The 25,167-nt window shown below is 42.9% G+C and overlaps 1 protein-coding gene across 1 annotated transcript in view; it reads right to left on the bottom strand.

Moving 5' to 3' along the window:
• The window catches only part of ZZEF1 (zinc finger ZZ-type and EF-hand domain containing 1), a 183,981-nt gene that overhangs the window by 122,862 nt on the left and 35,952 nt on the right, over positions 1–25,167 (bottom strand). Inside the window, exons 11-17 of the mRNA XM_040424851.1 lie at positions 24,582–24,727; positions 22,023–22,128; positions 20,488–20,703; positions 16,730–16,824; positions 9,587–9,729; positions 1,836–1,969; positions 875–945 (exon numbers count right to left, since the gene is read on the bottom strand). Of these exons, the coding sequence (XP_040280785.1) occupies positions 875–945; positions 1,836–1,969; positions 9,587–9,729; positions 16,730–16,824; positions 20,488–20,703; positions 22,023–22,128; positions 24,582–24,727 (911 nt within the window). The remainder of the gene's footprint in view (positions 1–874; positions 946–1,835; positions 1,970–9,586; positions 9,730–16,729; positions 16,825–20,487; positions 20,704–22,022; positions 22,129–24,581; positions 24,728–25,167) is intronic.

The following is a 25,167-nucleotide window of genomic DNA, read 5'->3' as shown; positions in this document are numbered from 1 at the left end:
AGAAATGAAACTGCTATTCTAAGTTGACAGTTTACAGCCATGTTTACAGGCAAGTGATCCAGAGGCAAAGCTGACCTTACACAGGAGATCAAAGAGGTTGTCCACCTTTTAGACATTGATGGTCATGATCATCAATATTAGGTTGGTGGTGTTCAATACCCACACCACACAGCTCGTTTGCGGCAGCCTTGGAAACATAATGGAGCCTCAAACAGAAGGTGCCTTCCACCATGTAGTGCCTGCGCTGCGGAGCTGCAGCTCAGCTACCACCTGTTCATAGATCATTTTGTTTCTAGTGAGCAGGCTCACAATCCACAGTCTAGAAAAGTACCCAGTCTGCCGAGCCCTCTGCATCTCCTTCATTTCTTTATGACAGGCGCATTCTGGAGCCAGCTGCTGGCAATTACTTTCTACTACTAACGCGCCTAATATCCTACTTGGCAAATTGGGCAGCAGAAGCAGAGATCTACATAGACTCACAATGTGAGTAGCTTGCACTGGGAGATTGAGACTAGGCTCCGTTCACATGACCATATTTTTGGTCTGCATCTGATCCGCATTTGTTGCAAATTGGATGTGGACCCAATAATTTCAATAGGGCCGCAAAAAATGTGGACAGCACACTGTGTGCTGTCTGCATCCATATGTCTGTTTCGCAGTCCTGCAAAAAAGATAGAACATGTCCTATTCTTGTCAGTGTTGCAGACAAGAATAGGCATTGTTACAATAGGTCCGCATAAAAAGAATGCGTACATCATCCGTAATTTTTTGCGGACCACAAGATACATACGGTCACGTGAATGCACCCCAAGTGATTAAAAGCATTTACTAGCAGAAAATTTCAGGAACTGGCGATAGATAATAAAGATGTCACCTGAAGTAAGTACACAGAGACTGGAAGGTGGTTTGAACTGACTGTGGTTGCTTCTCTTCAGTAATTTTCTTCTATAATGAAAAATGACAACAGTAAACAGGCGTAATTTTACAAATGCAGTCGATTGTGTTAGGCTACTTTCACACTAGCATTTTTACTGGATACGGCGGGGTTCAGCAAAAACGCTTCCGTTACTGATATACAACCATCTGCATCCGTTATAATCTTAATATTAATATATAATAATATTATCTTTAACATTGCCAAAACAGATCTGTCATGAGCTCCACTGAAAGTCCATGGAGGATAGATCCGTTTTCTATTGTGGCAGAGAAAACGGCTCCATCCCCATTGATTTGCATTGTGGGTCATGCCGGATCCGTCTTGCCCCGCATTCCAGGACGGAAAGCAAACATGTTGCGGTTTGCTCTCCGGTATGGGAACGCAACTAAACGGCACAGAATGCATTTTGGAGCATTCCGTTCTGTTCAGTTTTGTCCCCATTGACAATGAATGGGGACAAAATTGAAGCGCTCTTTTCTGGTATTGAGCCCCCTATGACGGATCTCATTACCGGAAAATTAAAACGCTAGTGTGAAAGTAGCCTTACTCGGTTATACCCATTATTAAACACAAAACAGAAATACACGATTCAAAAAAGAAAAAAAAGAATTAGATTGCACATCCACCAGCTTAGAGCGGTGAGTGGGCTTATGCCTTTTGATCAAAAAGTACACTAATGCCTCTTATATAGCATGCAGTATAGGGGGCCGTACACTAATTATTGCGCTGAGAGGCGATGTTAATTTTGCTGAGAAGCAGTTAAGCTTAATCAAAGCTTAGCTTGTGGATGTGCGATCTAATTCTCTTTTTTGAAACAAAACAGAAATAAATCAATTATCAGCTTAGCGTGCAAGGTTCCTAATAGTGTATTTGGAGTTTGGCAACTTAATATTCTTACCATTAAAGAGAACAGTTGATCTCTTCTGGTCACACGATCAGGAAAAAAAATTGCAGCTCCATTCAGTAAAGTGTTAGTAATCTCTTGTTTGAGAGCTTTCGAAGACAAAGAGGAAATGTCCATGCTGTCCATAGCTGAAATGAGAGTAGCAGGGAATACAATGAAACTGTGCTATTAACAGCTCTTCAGAAAAATCATCACATTTGACAGTCTGCCTTATCTATAAAAGTACTAATATGTGTGTTTCCGTATGTGAAACATACATACAATTATAGAGGTTTTGTTATCTATGACTGCTATGGTATAATCACTAGGACCTTCAGAAACCTTGCCAATCACAACAAAAAGAGAAGACTGGGTTTCCTCCAGCTTTGTCTCTGCACATTGGAGAAGAGCAACACATTCTTAGAAGGTCGAAGTCCCACCAATCAAAAAGTGATGATATAGAGTAACCTTGCTATATGCCATCATTTCTTGTGGTGGGGAGACAACTCCATGTCAGATACGTACAATGCCAGAAAGTTCAGAAGAGCAAAGAAATTTAGCAATGCTACAGGTTGCCACAGCCCCTTAGTTTCGGGTCATGACTGGGGTAAAAAGAACCTCCACCATTATATTCCAATATGTCAAGCTTATATGCGATTTACCCTGGATGAGGTGCAGTAGTGCAAACTAGAAACCTGTTCCAAAAAATAACAGTTATAATACTTCAATCTGATCTGTCCACTTGAACTGCCATAATTGCTTGAGTTAGTCAAGCAGGCAGTGGATGCTGATGTATGCCTTGTTGGATTGACAGACTTGCTCACATACACTAAGGCCAATGAGCTTTAGTAAGGGGAAACTGGAGGGCATCTTCAACCAGCCAGTGCATTAAAAGGGTTTTTCGAGAATTAAATACTGATGACCTATCCTTTGGATAGGTCATCAGTATCTGATTGGTGGTGGTGGTCACACCCGGGACCCCCGCTGATCAGCTGTTTGAGAAGACACTGTTGCTCCTGTGAGCGCTGAGGCCTTCTCCATGCTCACCAAGCACAGTGCCATACATTGTATAGCGGGTGTGCTTGCTATCGCAGCTCAGCCCTATTCACTTTAATGGGACTGAGCTGCACCTAGGCCATGTGGCTGATGAACGTATCGTCACTCAACCTAGGGAAAGCAGCGAGAAGGCCGCGGTGTGACTGTGAGCACCGCTGCCTTCTGGTAGAGCTGATCGGTGGGTCCCGGGTGTTTGACCCCAACCAATCAGATACTGATGACCTATTAGAGGACAAGTCATCAGTATTTAAGTCTCAGAAAAGCCTTTTAAAAGAGGTTCTGTCACCAGAATCATCCCTATTATCCGAGCCCATGGCACTATTTTATGGCTGCACAGTTGCAGCACTTGAAAGGCTGGGGACAGGTCATGGGTGCCAGACCGTTGGCAAGGATAATATCTCTCTTATCGGGACATGATGTCCCCTTTCATATGGTGGAAATTGGAAAGATACAGGGAGTTGGAGATACTCCTACGCTATCTCTAATTCACAAAGTCTGGTCAAAATTTAAGGCTGTACTTGGTCTCACAGGATTTCATAGGTATACCCCCTTGTGGCGAAATCCACACCTGCCCGAAATGTTCCGATTGGAGGGTTTCTCCCCATGGGAAAAGAGGGGTGTTTGCTGCCTACAGCACATACAGGACGGAGGCATCTTGAAGACCTTTGCCTGTTTGAAGGAGAAATTTAACCTCCCAAACACAGCATTTTACCAGTATTTACAGTTGAGGCATGCGTATCAGGCACAATTTTCGGGAAGTGGATTAGTTTCATCTACCCCATTCTTAATGCAACAATTATTGAGCCCTGGGAGCACAAAAGGGGTGATTTCATTACTATATCGCCAATTGCATGGGGGGGGGGGGGTTACTCCTGGAGGATCCCTTCCGGTTAAAGATAAATGGGAAAGAGATCTGGGTGCTATCTCCCAAGAACAATGGAATGATACCTTAGCCTTAATACCCAGCCTGACTCTTAATGAAGCGCAGCGCTTGTCTCAGCTGTATCTACTACATAGGGTCTATAGGACCCCTGCTTTCATCTATAAAATTGGTCTTCGCCCTGACTCCTGTTGCCCTCGCTGCAGGGCTGAGAATGCCTCTCTGGTACATATGTTCTGGGATTGCTCTAAGTTAGATACATACTGGACGGATATTGCCAGGATTATCAGAGATGTTACCCAAGTGGATGTTCGTGGAGACCCCAGGTTTTGTCTTCTGGGACTGCTAGAAGTTGATGAGGGGGATACTAACTTATCTATATGTATACAGAGAATGCTGTTCCAGGCCCGAATAGTAATAGCTAAACACTGGACCGATCAGGACCCGCCCACCTCTCGGGAATACATTAATAGAATGAACACCATCCTAAGGTATGAAAGGGGAATATACTTGAAAATGAAGTGTCCCAATAAGTTTCTATCTATTTGGCAGGGATGGTTAAGTGCTCCGGGTCTAGTGTCAGGGGCCCTCACTGCAGACTGCATAAGAGACCAAATTTCTGGGACTGGGGGACTGCGACTGCGGTAGGTTGGCCTGGTATAGTGGGAACGCTGGGCAGCATGGCTGTGCACTAGTGTTTCGCAGTGGACAGTGCTACAACACCGAAGAGATGCTGCTTTTGTAGGGCTCGGTCGTCTCACAGGTTTGAAATGCTTGAGGAGGAGGGGAGGGGGGGTGTTTGGTTTAATGATTGGATTTTATTATGATGTATGTACGCCCTGGATACATTGTGATTAATGTGTACTCCTTGGAAACAATAAGAGGACACAACAACATTGTATTTATATTTAAAAAGGGGCACAAATGTATTTTATTATACATGCTTTTGGAGGCTGACTTATACAGTATGTGTCAATGTCGTACAATGTGGTTTACTTTTTCAATAAAAACTATCTTGATTTAAAAAGAATCATCCCTATTAAACCAGGCATACTGGCTTGTAGGGCTCATCATGCTGATTAAAACTGTACATTTCTTTTGTCTGTATGATAAATAGCTGCAGAGAAATATGCGTTTTTATTCATATGCAAATATTCTGAGCACTGCTCTGTAACACCCCCTGTGCTCTGCACACTCCCCCCTCCCATTGATTGACAGGACTAGACATGCTGAGGCCAGAGCTGTGTGCTAGCATGTAAATATCATATCACTATGTACTATAGCTTCACCACACAGAGATACGCTCAGAAAGCTAATCTACATATTACTGCTGTATTCACAGGCACAATGTATGCTTATACAGACACCAGTAAGATATGTTAGCGTATAAGCATAGAAATACCATGCATCTCTAAGGTGATGCTATAGCTTAGAGGTATAATGGTTTACCCTACATATAGAGATCCCAGGTTCAAATCCCAGAAGACCTATACATTTTCTTTCTGTTATTTTTTTCTTTTATTCAAAACCATATTAAAAGGCTATACTAGAATAAATAATTCTCATTTACATGTGAATAAAAACGCTGATATCTCTGCAGCTGTTTAGTATACAGACAAAAGAAAGGTACTGTTTTATTCAGCATGATGAGCCCTAACAGGCAGTATGTCCGGTTTAATAGGGTTGCTCCTGATGACAGAGCCTCTTTAACCCCTTAAGGACACAGCCTTATTTCACCTTAAGGACCAGGCCATTTTTTGCAAATCTGACCAGTGTCACTTTAAGTGGTGATAACGTTAAAACGCTTTGACTTATCCAGGCCATTCTAAGAGTGTTTTTTCGTCACATATTGTACTTCATGACACTGGTAAAATGAAGTCGAAAAAATATTTTTTTTTTGCATAAAAAAAAACCTAATTTACCAAAAATTTAGAAAAATTTGCAAATTTCAAAGTTTCAGTTTCTCTACTTCTGTAATACATAGTAATACCCCCAAAAATTGTGATGACTTTACATTCCCCATATGTCTACTTCATGTTTGAATTATTTTGGGAATGATATTTTATTTTTTGGGGATGTTACAAGGCTTAGAAGTTTAGAAGCAAATCTTGAAATTTTTCAGAAATTTACAAAAACCCAATTTTTAGGGACCACTACAGCTCTGAAGTCACTTTGCGAGGCTTACATAAGAGAAACCACCCAAAAATGACCCCATTCTATAAACTACACCCCTCAAGGTATTCAAAACTGATTTTACAAACTTTGTTAACCCTTTAGGTGTTGCACAAGAGTTATTGGCAAATGGGGATGAAATTTGAGAAATAAATTATTTTGCCTAATTTTCCATTTTAACCCATTTTTTCCACTAACAAAGCAAGGGTTAACAGTCAAACAAGATTGTATCTTTATTGCCCTGACTCTGCCGTTTACAGAAACACCCTATATGTGGCCGTAAACTACTGTACGGCCACACAGCGGGGCGTAGAGTGAAAAGTGCGCCGTTTGGTTTTTGGAAGCCAGATTTTGCTGGACTGGTTTATTTACACCATGTCCCATTTGAAGCCCCCCTGATGCACCCCTAGAGTAGAAACTCCATAAAAGTGACCCCATCTAAGAAACTACACCCCTCAAGGTATTCAAAACTGATTTTACAAACTTTGTTAACACTTTAGGTGTTGCACAAGATTTAACCCCTTAAGGACGCAGGGCGTACCGGTACGCCCTATTTCCCGAGCCCTTAAGGACTCAGGGCGTACCGGTACGTCCTAACTTGAAATCGGTATTCCGGCGCCCCAGGGGTTAATCGGAACGGGATTTCGGCTGAAATTATTCAGCCGGCATCCTGTGACAACGCCAGGGGGGGTCATGTGACCCCCTCGTATCGGCGATCGCCGCAAACCACAGGTCAATTCAGACCTGCGGTTTGCTGCGCTTTTTGCAGTTTCTGATCCCCGCGGTCCCTGACCGAGGGGATCAGAAACCTTAGTGTCCCTCAAACAGATTTTACACCGGCCACCCCCCCTGCATGTTTTTTTGCCGGCGGGTGGTGCAGGGGGGGGGGGGGGTTGTGGGCGGTGCGGAAAAAGTTAACCGTAAGAGGGAGCCCCCAGACAGCCCCCCGACAGATCCCCTCCTTACCCTTCCCCGTCTGCGCAGTTCTGACCAGTACGGAGCAGACGGGGAAGGTTCCCATGGCAACAGGACGCTGTCTCAGGCATCCTGCTGTCCATGGTGCTGAACAGATCTGTGCTAAAAGGCATAGATCTGTTCAAAGTGTAAAATACAGTACAGTACAATATATATTGAACTGTACTGTATTATACAGACATCAGACCCACTGGATCTTCAAGAACCAAGTGGGTCTGGGTCAAAAAAAAATGTTAAAAAAAGTGAAAAAAAAGTAAAAATCAAAAAACACATTTATCACTGATTAAAAATGGAAAAAATAAAATTCCCTACACATGTTTGGTATCGCCGCGTCTGTAACGACCTGATCTATAAAACGGTCATGTTACTTTCCCCGCACGGTGAACGCCATAAAAATAAAAAAATAAAAACTATTAGGAAATTAAAATTTTGCCCACCTTACTTCCCAAAAAAGGTAATAAAAGTGATCAAAAAAGTCGCATGTACGCCAAAATAGTACCAATAAAACAGTCATCTCATCCCGCAAAAATCATACCCTACCCAAGATAATCGCCCAAAAACTGAAAAAACTATGGCTCTCAGACTATGGAAACACTAAAACATGATTTTTTTTGTTTCAAAAATGAAATCATTGTGTAAAACTTAAATAAATAAAAAAAAGTATACATATTAGGTATCGCCGCATCCGTATCGACCGGCTCTATAAAAATATCACATGACCTAACCCCTCAGGTGACCACCGTAAAAAAATAAAAATAAAAACGGTGTAAAAAAAGCCATTTTTTGTCATCTTATGTCACAAAAAGTGTAATAGCAAGCAATCAAAAAGTCATGTGCACCCCAAAATAGTGCCAATCAAACCGTCATCTCATCCCGCAAAAAATTAGACCCTACTTAAGATAATCGCCCAAAAACTGAAAAAACTATGGCTCTTAGACTATGGAGACACTAAAACATTTTTTTTGTTTTAAAAATGAAATCGTGTAAAACTTACATAAATAAATAAAAATTGTATACATATTAGGTATCGCCGCGTCCGTGACAACCTGCTCTATAAAATTACCACATGATCTAACCTGTCAGATGAATGTTGTAAATAACAAAAAAAAAACGTGCCAAAAAATCTATTTCTTGTTACCTTGCCGCACAAAAAAGTGTAATATAGAGCAACCAAAAATCATATGTACCCTAAACTAGTACCAACAAAACTGCCACCCTATCCCGTAGTTTCTAAAATGGGGTCACTTTTTTGGAGTTTCTACTCTGGGGGTGCATCAGGGGGGCTTCAAATGGGACATGGTGTCAAAAAAACCAGTCCAGCAAAATCTGCTTTCCAAAAACTGAATGGCATTCCTTTCCTTCTGCGCCCTGCCGTGTGCCCGTACAGCGGTTTACAACCACATATGGGGTGTTTCTGTAAACTACAGAATCAGGGCCATAAATAATGAGTTTTGTTTGGCTGTTAACCCTTGCTTTGTAATTGGAAAAAAAATATTAAAATGGAAAATCTGCCAAAAAGAGTAGAATTTTGAAATTGTATCTCTATTTTCCATTAAATCTTGTGCAACACCTAAAGGGTTAACAAAGTTTGTAAAATCAGTTTTGAATACCTTGAGGGGTGTAGTTTCTTAGATGGGGTCACTTTTATGGAGTTTCTACTCTAGGGGTGCATCAGGGGGGCTTCAAATGGGACATGGTGTCAAAAAAAACAGTCCAGCAAAATCTGGCTTCCAAAAACCATACGGCGCACCTTTCCCTCTACGCCCTACTGTGTGCCCGTACAGTAGTTTACGGCCACATATGGGGTGTTTCTGTAAACGGCAGAGTCAGGGCAATAAATATACAGTCTTGTTTGGCTGTTAACCCTTGCTTTGTTGGTGGAAAAAATGGGTTAAAATGGAAAATTAGGCAAAAAAATGAAATTTCATCCCCATTTGCCAATAACTCTTGTGCAACACCTAAAGACTTAACGAAGTTTGTAAAATCAGTTTTGAATACCTTGAGAGGTGTAGTTTATAGAATGGGGTCATTTTTGGGCGGTTTCTATTATGTAAGCCTCGCAAAGTGACTTCAGACCTGTAGTGGTCCCTAAAAATTGGGTTTTTGTAAATTTCTGAAAAATTTCAAGATTTGCTTCTAAACTTCTAAGACTTGTAACATCCCCCAAAAATAAAATATCATTCCCAAAATGCTACAAATATGAAGTAGACATATGGGGAATGTAAAGTCATCACAATTTTTGGGGGTATTACTATGTATTACAGAAGTAGAGAAACTGAAACTTTGAAATTTGCAAATTTTTCTAAATTTTTTGTAAATATGGTATTTTTCTATGCAAAAAAATTATTTTTTTTGACCCAATTTTAGCAGTGTCATGAAGTACAATATGTGACGATAAAACTATCTCAGAACGGCCTGGATAAGTCAAAGCGTTTTAAAGTTATCAGCACTTAAAGTGACACTGGTCAGATTTGCAAAAAATGGGCAAGTCCTTAAGGTGAAATAGGGCTGAGTCCTTAAGGGGTTAAGGACTCGGGAAACATGCCGTACCGGTACGTCATGTGTCCTTAAGGGGTTAAAAAGGTGAGTAGGCTTTTATGCTATTTTCATAAATGTCTTAATTAAGTCAACTCATGAATCAACTATTAAGAGATCTTGAGAAACACAAGAAAAAGGAACCTACCTTTACACAAGTGAGTATATAATTCCTGAGCATACTGCACTTGGTTAGATTTCGGGGTGGACGTTCCTGCAGCAAGTACACCAGAGCAGCTCTGAAGTAGCTGCAACAGAAGAGTCTCGGCAGAGATACATTCTTCTCTGGGGCTGAAAGAAAAAAAAAAGATGAATATATAGTACCTTACACTTGATCAGCAGCATATGATTTCTCATAACAAGCCACATTTTGTTTTGAATTTTCTACAATAAGAAAACTAGATTTTTATACTTACCGTAAAATCTGTTTCTCTTCCGTTCATTGAGGGACACAGACTTGACAATGGGTATAGCTGCTGCCACTAGGAGGCGGACACTAAGCACAAAAAGTGTCAGCTCCCCCTTCAACTATACCTTTCCTACAGGGACTAAGCTAAATCAGTTAGTGCAAAAGCAGTAGGAGCAGCAAGGAGAAAAAACAGGAAAACCGAATAATGTACAAACCCAGAACCACATAGGTGGGTGCTGTGTCCCCAATGAACGGAAGAGAAACAAGCACAAAAATCTAGTTTTCTCATCCGTATCATTGGGGGACACAGGCTTGACCATGGGACGTTACAGAGCAGTCCCAAGGGTGGGCCATAAACAAAGAAACCCTCCGGTCAGGAAACTGCCGTCTGCAAAAATCTACACCCCAGAGAAGCGTCAGAAGACGCAAAGGTGTGTACTCTGTAAAATTTTTAAAAAGTGTGCAAAGACGACCAAGTAGTCGCCTTGCATATCTGAAGGGCCAAAGCTCTATGATGCACTGCCCAAGAGGCCCCTACTGCCCAAGCAGAATGAGCAGTAACCCAGAAGGGTGGGACCTGATAATTTATGTGGTACGCTTCCACAATGGCTAAACAAATCCATCGGGAAATAGAAGCTTTGGAAGTAGCCAACCCTTGTCTCGGCCCCTCTGGAACGGCGAACAGAGAATCCGTTGATCGGAAAGATGACGTCTGAGACAGATAGATGCGAACGGTTCGTACCAAATCCAGAGTGTAAAGTGACTGCTCGCGAGGATGAGACAGGGCAGGATAAACGGAAGGTAGAATGATCTCTTCATTCAGATGGAATGCCGACACAACCTTCGGAAGTTATATTTTATTTCCTCTCAGCTACAGCAATTAGGGGTTGGGGGAGGACCCCTGGGGACAACGCATCTGTGCGGCTGATAGCCCACATTATAGAAAATTAATCCCCTATAGCCTTACTAGAACAGAGTGGTCTCTCTGATAAGTTGGCGGGATACCCTACACTTAATTTAATATGTAAGGTTTGGAATAAATGTGACTTGCAGTCTATACGGGGCTTCACCCAGGTCACTCCTCTATGGAGAAATCCCCAGTTTCCTGAAATGTTTCGCCTAGAGGGGTTCTCCCCATGAGAACGGAAGGGTGTGGTGTTCCTGTATCAACTACAAAGAGATAGTGTGTTTAAATCTTTTGAACAATTCAGGAATGAGTTTGCCCTTCCTCATACAGCCTTTTTTCAATTTTTGCAATTAAGAAATGCATTCCAGGTACAGGCAAAATCTATGTCGCTTACATGTACAACTGTCCCATTGCTGCAACAGATTCTCGCCTGTGGCTCCTCGACTGGACTAATATCGTCCATATACAGGAATCTGTTCGTGAAATCTGTGAGGCATGACTCCTTGGTGGTCAAACAAAAATGGGAGGGGGAGGTTGGTTATATATCAGAGGATCAATGGAAAGCCGTACTGGCACTAACACCTCAGTTATCAGTCTGAGGGCAAGCGTATGTCCCAATTACTTCTTGTTCACTGTGAATACCGGACTCCATCCTTTCTGTTTAAGATCGGGGTTAGGAATGATGCTTACTGCCCTAGATGTGGGGAGAGTGCTGCATCCCTGATGCACATGTTCTGGGAGTGTACGGAGCTTTGGAATTACTGGATAGGCGTGCTAACCTCATTGTGGTCCCATCTGGTCCGAGGACGTGTGTTGGGACTGTTGGACATTACAAATCACAATTCACACCTGGGGGTGCAGTGTTTGCTCTTCCAGGCCAGGAAATGAATTGCTAAAATACCGCCTTAGACCCCAGCCCCCTTCTAGGGTTGAATTTTTTAACAGAATGGACAAGATTCTTTGTCTGGAAAAAGAAGTATATATTAAAAGGCAGTGCTTGGCCAAGTTCACAAAAATCTGGGACAAGTGGGTATCTTATAGGATCAATGCGGCATAGTTTGGTTTATGATTGACTTGGCTGTGATGGGAGGAGTGGCCTCGGAGCTGCGAGTGGTTTCTGAGTTTGCACATACGAGACCGGGATTGGAAATGATAACTATGGTGGGTGATCTGTGGAGAAGGACTTGAGAGACAAGTTTATCATGGAAAGTGAAAGGGCTAAGACCTTATGCAGGGTCACAGTTCTATCTTCTTTAACGCGCTGACACACGCTACCTATACAAGTGTTATAGTACCAGTCTCATCGCTGGGAGATGGGGTGTCGGAGGGCGGTTTATTTTATTTTGGGTTACATCTAAAAGGGTATATATTTGCCTATTTTGCTTTCACTATTGAAATATGGATGTAAATTATGGAAAAAGTCTTGACAATTTTCTGAATGCCATATTTGATTGTCTATACCCATCCCTTTTTTTTTTCCGTCTGTTTTCTGTATCTTGAATACTTGTTTAATAAAAAAATATCAGATTTAAAAAAAATAAAAGTAGGACTTCCAGGTCCGGTGATAGATCCGGGAGGATGACGGTTTCCTGGCATGAATCATCGTCTGGACAACAGCATCCGAGAAACAGCCATGCCGTTAAATGTAGAGACCTTAAATTCGGGTGGAAGACAAGAGGTCCTCCCGAAGGGGAAGACGCCATCGTTCGTCGGCGAGGAGGAAGACTAGGGATGCGTGGCAATCCAGGGCCACAAGAATGACGGGCAGACCTTCGGACCTGATTTTACGGAGAAGACGCGGAATGAAGGGAAGAGGAGGGAACACGTAAGGAAACAAACTGACTCAACGGAATCACAAGAGCGTGGTACACTAGGGCCAGGGGATCCTTAGACCGCGCAACGAAGTTCTCGTCCTCGTGGTTGAAGCGAGAGGCCATCAGATCCGGTCAATCCCATCTCTCGCAGATCGCTAGAAAAACCTGCGGGTGAAAAGCCCATTCGCCGGAATCGAGACGCTCCTGGCTGAGAAAGTCGTCGATCCAGTTGTCGATGCCGGGGATGTGAACTGCCGACAGCGCCAGGACATGGGTCTCCACCCAGCTGAGAATCAGCACTGTTTCTGCTATGGCTGCCGGTCACCGCCCTCTGGTGGTTGAGGTAGACTACTGGCGTGGAATTGTCAGACTGAACCCAAACCAGACGTTCCCTGAGGCGGTCAGTCCAATGAAGCAGAGAGACGAATCGCCCTCAATTCCAGAATGTTGATGGGAAGGGAGTGTTCCTCGTGCGTCCACATGCCCTGAACATGACCGGAACACCGGGAACGAGTGGAAGGTGGTCCCAGGGGAGAATACTGTAAAAGCGTGCCCTTTCATGAAGCCCCCCTACGCCTGCAGAACTGAGGTCTCAGGTGAAGGTAAGCAGGCCTCACATGGAGTAACCTGAGAAGGGGGAGGGAGGAGGAAGGGGCCTAGGGGACCGAGAGAATACTCACCAGTCTGGTGTTTACTGCCCTCCTGGCACCAGTCAGGTCACCACTGTGCTGCCCCTTGGGGAGGGTTGCTACACCGGTAACAGAGGGGACTTGGCGTAGGCCGGACCAGGCGACTTTAAAGCTGGCGGGATACAGATGCTTTGGGAACCTCTGGTCCTCCTTGTCTTCTGGAGACCGAGAACAAGCAGCGGGCTTGGGGAACCCCTGGACTCCCCTCTCCTGCAGCCCAGCTAAAAGAAATGAAAATAGAAGAAAAAAAAAAGATAAGGTCTGCCTCCTAGAGACACTAAACTAAAACTGTTTTAGCTTAGTCCCTGTAGGAAGTGTATAGCTGAAGGGAGGAGCTCACACTTTTGTGCTTAGTGTCTGCCTCCTAGTGGCAGCAGCTATACCCATGGTCAAGCCTGTGTCCCCCAATGATACGGATGAGAAACACTGTATTAGTTTTACACTACACCACAATTATTTCATATTTAGGGACAAATTTTATATACAACAGAAAGGTACAGCAATGGGGACTAAATTTGCACCGTCCTATGTGAATCTTTGAGGACTTTGAGGAGAAAGTAGGCCTACTTCAACATCCAAACATTGTGTTTTACCATAGGTTTATAGACGGCATTATCCTCATCTGGGGGAGTAGAGGATCTACATCTATTTACAGAAAATCGAAGAAAAAAAAACACGCGGAACAGGACCCTAAATAAGCAATTTTTTCAGACTTGCATCTGAGCATAGAACAAAATCGAATCCGTACCAAAACACACTTCAAGAACGTTGATGCTAACAGTTATTTAGACTACAAAAGCTGTCACCATCAAAAATAGAAAAGAAACATTCCATATAGCCAGATGAACAGATTAAGGAGAAATTATTCAGATGACCGTGACATGCAGGAACAAATTAGGACCCTCAGCACCAGATTCAGAGACAAAGACTACCCTAAAAAAGGACTCTGCTAAAATGATTTTCACCATAAGTCAAAAAGACAGTCTTAAACACTCTTCCAAGAAAACATCAGATATGACTACAAATGACAAAGAAAAAAAAATATTTAAATTTAGCATGATCACAGGATATAATTCTTAACACACCACCATTAGACACATCCTAAAAAAACATTGGTCTATACTACAGAACTATCCAATATTAGGTAAAAGTATTCCTAACAATCCAAATTTAACGTTCCGTAGAGCCAAAACCTTGAAGAACATTCTAGCTCCTTCATGCCCTAAAATACAATCTCACACTCAAATCAATAAGATGAAAAGACCTTGGTTAAGAGGAGGTGGGAAAAAAAGTGCATATAGATGCGAACAAAAAAGGTGTAAATGCTGTGAGATCATATGTCATGGGACAAGAGAAATCACCATTCCTATGACCAGAGTTGATTGTCATACAACAAGATATGAATTGTGGTACATCTGATGTAATACACCTCCTTGAATGTCCGTGCAACCTACAATATGTGGGGCACACCACACAGACCTTAAGAGAAAGAAAGAATGAACATCGTTCAAATATTAAACGTAAAGTAGAGACACAGTATACCAAGACATTTTACAAGAGTTCATAATGGGGATCCTGCTCTCCTAAAAGTGACAACGTTAGAATGGGTCCCCCGATCTTTCCAGCAACTAAGCAGAAAGGAAATGTTTTGGATTTTTAGATTAAACACTTTATCTCCATTTGGTTTAAATGAATCATTAGAATACATTAATTATTAAACAAACATAAGGAAATTACAATAAGGAACATAAGATATTATTTCTCGGTTGTCAAAATGTATATATATTTATTTTATTTTTTTATTGCATCTTTTTATTTTATTAGTCTGATCAACATACATCTATTTACCGTATTTAATTTTGTGTTCTTAACATTGATTATAGCTACTGATTAATATCATGTTTTATCATATGTTAGGGTACTTTCACACTAGCTTTTTTCTTTTCCGGCACTGACTTCCGTCATAGGGGTTCAATACCGGAAAAGAACTGATCAGTTTTATCCCCATGTATTCTGAATGGAGAGAAATCCGTTCAGGGTGCATCAGGATGTCTTCAGTTCAGTCACTGAACTGCGTTGTGGACGGAGGAAATACAGCGGTATTATCTCCGTCCAAAATTCCGGATCAATTGCCGCAATGCCGTACCCGTCATTCCAGTCTGCGCATGCGCAGACCGCTAAAAATGTGAGAAAAAAAAATATAACGGATCTGTTTCTCCGGATGTCATCCGGAGAGACGGATCCGTTCTTGCAATGCATTTGTAAGATGGATCCGCATCTGGATCCGTCTACAAATGCTGTCCGTTTGCATGCAGATTGCCGGATCACTCTGCAACGGAACTGCTTGCCGGATCACTCTGCCGCAACTGTGAAAGTAGCCTAAGATTGTATTTCCATATATGTATTATTTACATATTTTGCTATATTTATATATATTGTTATACATATGTTATGCATATTTTTATACATATCTTTGATTGTACATATTACTATGCATGTCTTACTATATATCATTTATACAAATCATCAATTGTTCAGATTTTTTTAATGCATATTTTTCAATTTTTTTTATTCTGAATGTGATATTTCCTATAGTTGTAAATGTATCTTTAAATAGACAGTTTAGGGATTCATATTGATAATTAAAGGGGTTTTCTCATCTCAGACAATGGGGGCATATCGCTAGGATATACCCCCATTGTCTTATAGGTGCGGGTCCCACAGCTGGGACCCGCACCTATATCGAGAACGGAGCCCTGAAAGGGAAGGAGAGCGCACTGCGCATGCACAGCCACTCTCCATTCATTTCTATGGGGCCGTCAAAAATAGCCGAGCGCCGTCTGCCCCATAGAAATGAATGGGAGCATGGGCCGCGCATGCGCGGCACGCTCCCATTCACTTCTATTGGAGAGGCGGGGATTAGCGCTTGGTGGTGGACGGACCCTGTAAATCTGGGCTCCTCCAGCCACAGCGCTCCACGCTTCGTTCTCGATATAGGTGCGGGTCCCAGCGGTGGGACCCGCACCTATCAGACAATGGGGGCATATCCTAGCGATATGCCCCCATTGTCTAAGATGGGAATACTTAAGATAGACTCCCATAGAACGGGGGCATTCCACTTACTTATGCAATGACCTATTGCCAAAAGATCCATTTAGATTCAGAGGGCAGGATGCCCAAGTGTGGAGTGCATGTGCTCCACACACGAGCGCTCTCTACTTCCCGTTTTAGCCTCAAAAGATCGATTTCACCAGAGCACAGGGCTGGCAGACAGATGCGAGCGCTGCCTGGCCCTGTCAATCAGGACTTGGAGGGAGGCGACATAGGTGGGAGAACGGAGCCTTTATGAGCAGGAACATACTGATAGGGACCTTAGATTGCGAGCCCCATAGGAAGCAATGATTATGTCGGTAAAGTGCTGCAGAACATGTTAGCACTATAAGTGAGTAAAATAAATTTAAAACATAAATACCTGTCTCGTAACTTCTTATAAAACCTCCAAAGGAGCTCCAAATCTAGGTCCGATAAATCAAGAAGTGATTTGTGCCGTGATCGATTGTCTTTTTCCTGCACAAAAAGAGAAAAACAAACAGGAATTATTTTTAAATAACAAATTTGTTACACATTTCAGTACCTAAAAACAGCAGCTGCAATAAGGTTTGTTTCAAAAGAGGCAGATTTAATGCATAAAATTGGTGCCATACATGTGAATGGGGGTTGTTTCTGAAGCAAAGCACATGGACTTCAGCATGCTCCATTGAGATGAATGGGAAAGTTGCAAAAATTTCTTCAACAAATCTGCTGTGTGAATCCACCTTGAAGGGGCGTTCCAGTTTTGTTACAAAACAATGTAATAAACACAACTGTAAATCAGGTTACAACTTTTGTGGTCTTCATGCACTCCCAAATAAGGTCATGATGCATCTAATAAAAGGTTTGTTTTTAATAGCTACCCCTGGCTATGTCCACAATTCCATGCTGTGCTACCGGCACGGACCCTTATGATGGCAGAATGTGAAAACAACACAGCTCAGTCTTCTTTATATGTAGAGGTTTTCAGCATACACATCCATAACCTCTGCATACAAATAAGCAATAAACTCCAGGAGACCGTTTGCTACACAACCCTCAAGATGCCTTGAGATATTTCAGATGAACGGTAGCTGCAATCACTGTACTAGCGGACCTCTGGTGGAAGATTATCATGTAACAAGTAGTCAAGTTAAAGGGCATCTGTCTGCAGATTTGTACCCATGAATCTGGCTGACCTGTTACATGTGCGCTTGGCAGCTAAAGGCATCTGTGTTGGTCCCATGTTCATATGTGCCCGCATTGCTGAGAAAAATGAGGTTTTAATATATGTAAATGAGCCTCTAAGAGCAATGGGGGCGTTGCGGTTACACCTAGAGGCTCAGCTCTCTGTAACTGCCGCACCCTTTGCACTTTGTCAGGGCCAGGGGTAATGACGTTTACACTGCCTGGCCCTGTCAATCAAAGTGTAGAGGGTATGGCAGTTACAGAGAGAGCGGAGCCTCTAGGTTTAATTGCAACTTCCCCGTTGCTCCTTGAGGCTCATTTGCATATATTCAATGATATTTCTCAGCAATGCGGCAAATATGAAGATGGGACCAACACAGATGTCTTCAGCTGCCAACTGCACATGTACCAGGTCTGACAGTTTCATAGGTACAAATCTGCTGATGGGTGAGATTTAATAATAGGGTCCTTTCACACACGAATTTGTCTGTCATTTTTTTTTACTAGTAAAAAAAAAAGGTCAGAATAAGATCAAGTGTTTTTAGTTTTTTTGCCACCTATGATTTTTTTGCACACAGTGTGGTTTAACACTAGTGTTTTCTTTGTGGCATTTTTCCCTACAGAAAACACCTGAAAAAGCACCAAGAGCTATAGCATGCTGTATTTTTGAAAAGAAGCAAGAAAGCAAAAAAAGAAAGAAAGAAACTTGTGCGACCAGTTTCATATTTTCCATAGACCTTAAAGGGAACCTGTCACTTCCAAAAACCATCTGAAGCTGCCAGCAGTACCTAAGTAGTAGCCAGCAGTATGTTTCTGGCGATCATTTTGTTCCTGAAGGCAGATGCCTCAAAAGCTCTGAAAACATTCTTTTATCCCCTGCCCGTGGGATTTTCTAGTCATGCTTGAAGTCAAGGGGGCAGCGGCCTCCTTGCTTCAAGTCAAGGTAACACGCCCCCTTCCCTGTTCGACAAACCCAGCGGAACTCTAGTGCAAAAGCGCCGTCAGTCACAGCGAAGGGGCAGGGAAGGGGAGTGGTTACCGTGACTTGAAGCAAGGAGGCCGCTGCCCCCTTGACTTCAAGCATGACTAGAAAATCCCACGGGCAGGGGATAAAAGAATGTTTTCAGAGCTTTTGAGGCATCTGCCTTCAGGAAGAAAATGATTGTCAGAAACACACTGCTGGCGGCTTGGGATGGATTTTGGAGGTGACAGATTCCCTTTAAGCTAACATGCAGTGCTGGTGTTTTTGCTGTAAAAAAATGTCACTAAAAATCAAGATGTGAGAGCAACCTAACACTGCCCTCATGCTTAAAGGGGTTCTCCAGGACTGAAGAACTGATGATTCAGGGTAGGTTCACACAGCTTTTTTGGATTAGGATTTTTTTGCTTTGTCCACAAAAGTTGGACTGGTTGTTATGGGTATCATAGACAGTCAGTACAGTTTAAAGGCATGATATAACTGTAGGTCAGAAGTTACAATGCCTAATAAAGATGCCTATACACAGCAGATGAATCGTCAGATGACCCAGCCAAATTTCAGCACAACCAGTCAACCCATTTAATGTGTATGGGTGTATCCCAATTCTCCCCTAATGGCCGATGTTGGAGGACTGAGGTGTCGACCACGTTGTATTTTAATCATTTGTTTGCAAGGATGATAAGCCACTTTCAGAGGTCAGGCTCATTCCCCATCTCCCAGCTGATAACATATACCCACTTGGCAGTGCATGCATGTGTTCAGGGATCAAAATTAATGGCTGCCTATCAAAAGTTTACAGCCATCTTAAAGGCTATGAGCAATGTTTTTTATTATTGCATTGTACTTATTTTGAGCTACAAATAATTTTTTCAATAGGTCTTTATTAAAAATATGGAATCCTTTTTTGTGTACAGAGCTGAGATGCTGTAGTTGCACCCTTTGGATTTTCTGTCTTTTCCGTCATTTGGGGAGCTGACGGCTCCTTATTTCTGACATTAAAAACACTCATTATAGCTCAGTTCTTATCTTACTGATAGGAATGTGGCTTAAATAAGATGACTTAAGTTTATGACCTCTCTGTAGTTTACAAATAATTTTTATTAGATGACCTGCACAATGTAAATGTGAAAGTACCAGTCACACAGTTAGAAAAACAGTTAACCATTTGTGAAATAATGGCTCAATATTTTTAATAAAGGCCAATTTAAATTAGGATTTTTAAACCAAAATAAGTAAAATGCAATCAAACAAGAATTGCCTCTGAAGGTGTACATAGCCTTTAAGCATTAAATGTAAACTGTGCAGTCATAAGATTAAAGGGGTTGTCCGGGATTGGGGACATTGCTCTATTAGTATAAGTGTGGCATACACATTACATACAAGCAGGTAGTACCTTTGGCACAGATTTCTGCAGCCTAGTTTTCATCTTTGAAATTCATGGCCGGAAGTTACTGTTTTCTTCTCCTCAGTGACGTACCGGGTCCCTTGCAGGCAAGCAAAGCTTCCTCTTCCTGCTCAGGGAGCCCGGTGACGTCACTGGCAGCATAAGTTATTTATGCAGAGTGGATGGAGGGGCGGTCACTAGGCTGGCAGACATCGCGATAAGCCCCGCCCCTCCAGTCCGGTGACGTCACCGGGCAAGGAGCTTTAAAATGAATGGAGGTGAATATTGATGAGGGGGCGGAGTTACAGCGGAGCAGAGAGACAGCTGTAACCACCTGATGCCGCGCTGCCACAGGACCCACAGGGCAGTGCAGCCGGAAGTCAGGTAAAGATAAACAGATATATAAACAATGAGTGGGGGACCGGGGGACCGTTGGAGCCACATAGAAGTGGCAAAAAAAGCTGAAAATATATGGAGGCACCTTTATTTAGATGTACATTGCGAGTAAACGTGGATTTTTTATTTATTTTTTATTTGGTCCCGGACAACCCCTTTAAAGACTAAGAACTACGGCAGAAATGTCAGGGATATATCTGGATATAGAACTCACCATATCATGTGCCAGCTGTTGAACAAACAGCAATGTTTTAAGGATGAGAGTCATTCCACATGAACTGTCAGCTGCTAAATCTTTACACTTCAGACATATGACATTTATATCAATTTTTGCTTCCAGTGGCCTGTGGTAACCAGAAGCGATGATGCCCTGAACACCTAGACGCTCTGCTGTGTCTTCTCTAGTGCATAGGAATTTCACCATCCAGTACTAGAAAGGAGGGGAAAATGAAACTAATTAGCAAAAGTTTAATATACTTTATATATGATGTGCATGGGAAAAAAGAATGAAACTAGTGGGTGGTAAAGGGATTTCTGTTACTAACATATTGATGGCATATCCTTAGAATAGGTCATCCATATGAGATCGGTGGGGGTCCGACAGTCAGCAGCCCCACCATACAGATTCTTGAAATAAACAGAGTTCGCATCCGAAGCACCACAGTGCCATATCTACTGCCAGAATAGCTCCTATTCACTTGAACAGGAACATCAGCTGCAGTACCCAAGAATGGCCACAACACAGTGAATGGTGCTGTGGTGTTTAAAGGGTTTCTGTCACCAGATTTATCCCTATTAAGCTAGCCGACATCAGCGATGTGCTAATGTCAGCTAAACCTAACTAGCCTATTCCTACTTTTATCTATGCCCCCGTTACGCCAGAAATCTAACTTTTATAATATGCTAATTAGCCTCTAGGAGCCAGGGGGGCATTGTTCCTGCTCCTAGAGGCTCCGTTCTCCCACCTTTGTCGGCTCCCTCCAAGTCCTGATTGACAGGGCCAGGCAGCACTCGCATCTGTCTGCCAGCCCTGTGCTCTGGTGAAATCTCATGCCGTTCACTATTCTGCGCAGGCGCGGCGAGGAAGTTTGTAGCCTGCAAGCATCTTTCCCTTACCGTGCCTGCGCCGTTCAGCTAAATGGCACAAAATTTCGCCAGAGCACAGGGCTGGCAGACAGATGTGAACGCTGCCTGGCCCTGTCAATCAGGACTTGTAGGGAGCCAACAAAGGAGGGAGAACGGAGCCTCTAGGAGCAGGAACAACACACCCCCCGCGCTTCTAGAGGCTAATTAGCATATTACAAAAGTTAGATTTCTGGCGTAACGGGGGCATAGATAAAAGTAGGAATAGGCTAGTTAGGTTTAGCTGACATTAGCACATCGCTAATGTCAGCTAGTTAATAGGGTTAAATCTGGTGACAGAAACCCTTTAAGTTCCATAGACCGTTTACTTCTGGAACCTGCGGCTGCCACTAATGGCTGATTAGTTGGGGGGCAAGGTGTCGGACTCCCACTCTCTCAAATCCATGGGTAGGTCATCAATGTGTTGGTAGCAGAAAATCCCTTTAAGAGTTCACATAGGCCCTGCTGACAAAGTGCTACACAACCCAATTCAAAAAAGGCAAAATTAAAAACATATAATTTCCTGTTGCTTATATAGCACCAACATATACCAAAGCACTGTACACAGATATGAATCTCGATATGAATTATACTTTTAAAACATGTAGTCAGATATACTGTACTTACTTTTGCAATTTTACACCGCTGCATTCTGATGTCCACTTCATCCCATTCCTCTTCAAGTTCAAACCAGGCAATGGGATCACACTCGTCGCCTTCTGTGAGCTGCTTGCTATGATAATAAGAGTGGTTTCACACACTTGTTCTTACAGTTTTTAAGTTTTTTTTAAAGACTATTTGTGTGTGTTTGTATGAGTTCGAATTCACTACAGACAAAGCTTGTTTTTACGTATTTTTTGCATTGTGCTTTTTAAAAAATAAATAAATGCAACATGCTCTAGGTGTGCCATTTTTCTGGCGATTTTCCCTTAGGCCAGACACACACAAGCAAGATCAATGCAAGGAACTCACAGCTTGTGTCAGTGTGTGGTCCCGTTCTGACCTCCGCTCGTCTGACGGGATCGCACAGTATTATAATGATTTAGAAGGTTGTGTGACCCTGAAAGTCCTGGAATCTATTGTATTACACTGACAGCATTATGTCAGCGTAATTCAGTAGATTCCAGGGCTCTAAGGGTCACACAGCCTTAGGGCTCATTGGATGTTTTGCGGTCAGTAATTTGAGGATCTGCAAAACACGGACACCGGCCGCGTGCATTGCGTATTTTGCGGAACTGAACGTCTGGCCCCTAATAGAACAGTCCTATTCTTGTGCATAATGCGGACAATAATAGAACATGTTCTATTATTTTTGTGGAACGGATATATGGACACGGAATGCACACAAAGTCAGTTCAGTTTTTTTTGCGGCACCATTGAAGTGAATGGTTCCGCATACGGGCCATGAAAAAAACGGAATGGACATGGAAAAAAAAAAAACGTTTGTGTGCATGAGCCCTTATAAATCTGTGTGATCCTGTCAAAGGAGCGGTGGTCAGATTGGGACCTCACACTGACACGAGCTGTAAGTTCCTAGCATTGAACTCGCTTGTGTGCGTGTCTGACCTTAGGCATCTCTATAGGACTTGAAAAACACCAGAACAAAAGCCTGTTTAAAATGTGCAAAAAAATGTGATATGTATAAGCTTGATACAAGAAAAATCTCAGAAGATTTTCACAGGCCGAAGAGGTTTATCTTCTGGCGCAAGCAAGACAGAGTGTGAAAGAAGTATATGTAGTCAACAGCTTAAGGTAAATATATCCTACTATCCAGGGAACTCTTGATGTTAATAAAGTAGCGATGTAAAGACCATTTACCACATGTATATACATATCAATCAACAAAGTATGCAGGAAAAGATAATTACTTAAAGGGATTCTGTCATGAGATTTGAGGCCTATAACCTAAACATATGGCCAGGTCCCTACTAATACCCTGAATCCGAAACTGACCTTATTAAATGTGGCTCTTTTAGCATATAAACAGGTTTTTATAACCTGTCATTCACCTACCTAATGTGTCCAAGGGGACGTCTCATCATGCAGGGTGCCCGGCTGCAGCCGCCTTCCGACTAGAAAAATCACCGCCCTCCCTTTCAATAGAGCCGCCTACCTCACCTCAGCACCGCCTCCGAAATCGTTCGCTCTCCTCAGCCAGATCCCGCTCGTGCGCACTAGGTATAACCTGATGCGCCCGTGCGGACTCCTGGCAGCGGCCTCGTTGAGCGAAGTGCGCATGCGCCGGCCGGCGGACTTTGCTCAAACCTGCCTTGACCACCCTATTGCAGCCATCCAACCTCTTACAGCCGGGTGCAAAGCTGTTCAGAGGTTCGGAGCGCACAGGCTGCTTTTCTACAGAGGCTCCCTTTTGATCTATTTCTAGTTATACCTAGTGCGCACGCGCGGGATCTGGCTGAGGAGAGCGGACGATTTCGGAGGCAGCGCTGAGGTGAGGGAGGCGGCGATAAGGTGAGGTAGGCGGCTGCAGCCGGGCACCCTGCATGATAAGACGTCCCCTTGGACACATTTGGTACGTGAGTGACAGGTTATAAAAACCTGTTTTATATGCTAATAGAGCCACAGGCACATTTAATAAGGTCAGTTTCGGATTCAGGGTATTAGACCTGGCCATACGTTTAGGTTATAGGCCTCAAATCTCATGACAGAATCCCTTTAATCTCAGAAAAATAGTAGTAATAGTAAAGGACCGGCACTCACTCCTGGTTTCTTTTAAAATGCTCGTTTATTGCCACATATTTTTCAAAAGAAACCAGGAGTGAGCGCCCGTCTTTTACTACTACTATTTATATGGGACGTCAACCCTAGGACACGTGCACCACCACGCTACATCCGTAGTGCCGACTGACAAACATTATATTAATCTCAGGAAGGGTCATCAGTATCAGATCTGTGGGGATGCAACACCTGGCACCCACGCCATTCAGCTGTAAGAAGAGGCCTTGAGCGCCACAACCTCTTCCTAGGCCAGAGACATCACTGTGCATCGGGCACATGGCCCAGTTGCAGCTCAGCCCCATTCAAGTCAAAGGGGCTGAGTTGCAATACCAAGCACCGCCACTATATGATGTACGGCGCTGTCCTTGAAAAGCTGCCGGGAGCCTGCATTGCTCACCAGGATAACCTCTTTAATAATTGAAAATATAATGTGTTCTTTAAAGAAATTACCTCTCTTTCACAAAATGTCTAAAGTCTGATAATTTCCATGTATCAAATTTTTCAAATTTTTGGAAATGCTCTTCGGCATGGAATTTTTCTGAAGAGTTGTAAGCAAATACCAAGCCACACTTGGCACCAATGGCACCTCTCCGGACCTGAAAGACAAGAGACATGAACTCAATGAACTCCAATAAACATACATTGTAACACAAATATAAAATAAACATGTTTTAGGGCTCTTTCACACTTGCGTTCTTGTCTTCCGGCATAGAGTTCCGTCGTCGGGGCTCTATGCCGGAAGAATCCTGATCAGGATTATCCTAATGCATTCTGAATGGAGAGAAATCCGTTCAGGATGCATCAGGATGTCTTCAGTTCCGGAACGGAACGTTTTTTGGCCGGAGAAAATACCGCAGCATGCTGCGCTTTTTGCTCCGGCCAAAAATCCGGAACACTTGCCGCAAGGCCGGATCCGGAATTAATGCCCATTGAAAGGCATTGATCCGGATCCGGCCTTAAGCTAAACGTCGTTTCGGCGCATTGCCGGAGCCGACATTTAGGTTTTTCAGAGTGGTTACCATGGCTGCCGGGACGC

This window comes from Bufo bufo, chromosome 3 (genome assembly GCF_905171765.1).
Source record: "Bufo bufo chromosome 3, aBufBuf1.1, whole genome shotgun sequence".
In the NCBI taxonomy this organism is placed as follows: Eukaryota; Metazoa; Chordata; class Amphibia; order Anura; family Bufonidae; genus Bufo; species Bufo bufo.
Note: the sequence above shows the minus strand (reverse complement) of the source record. Positions and strands in the feature narration are given on the sequence as shown.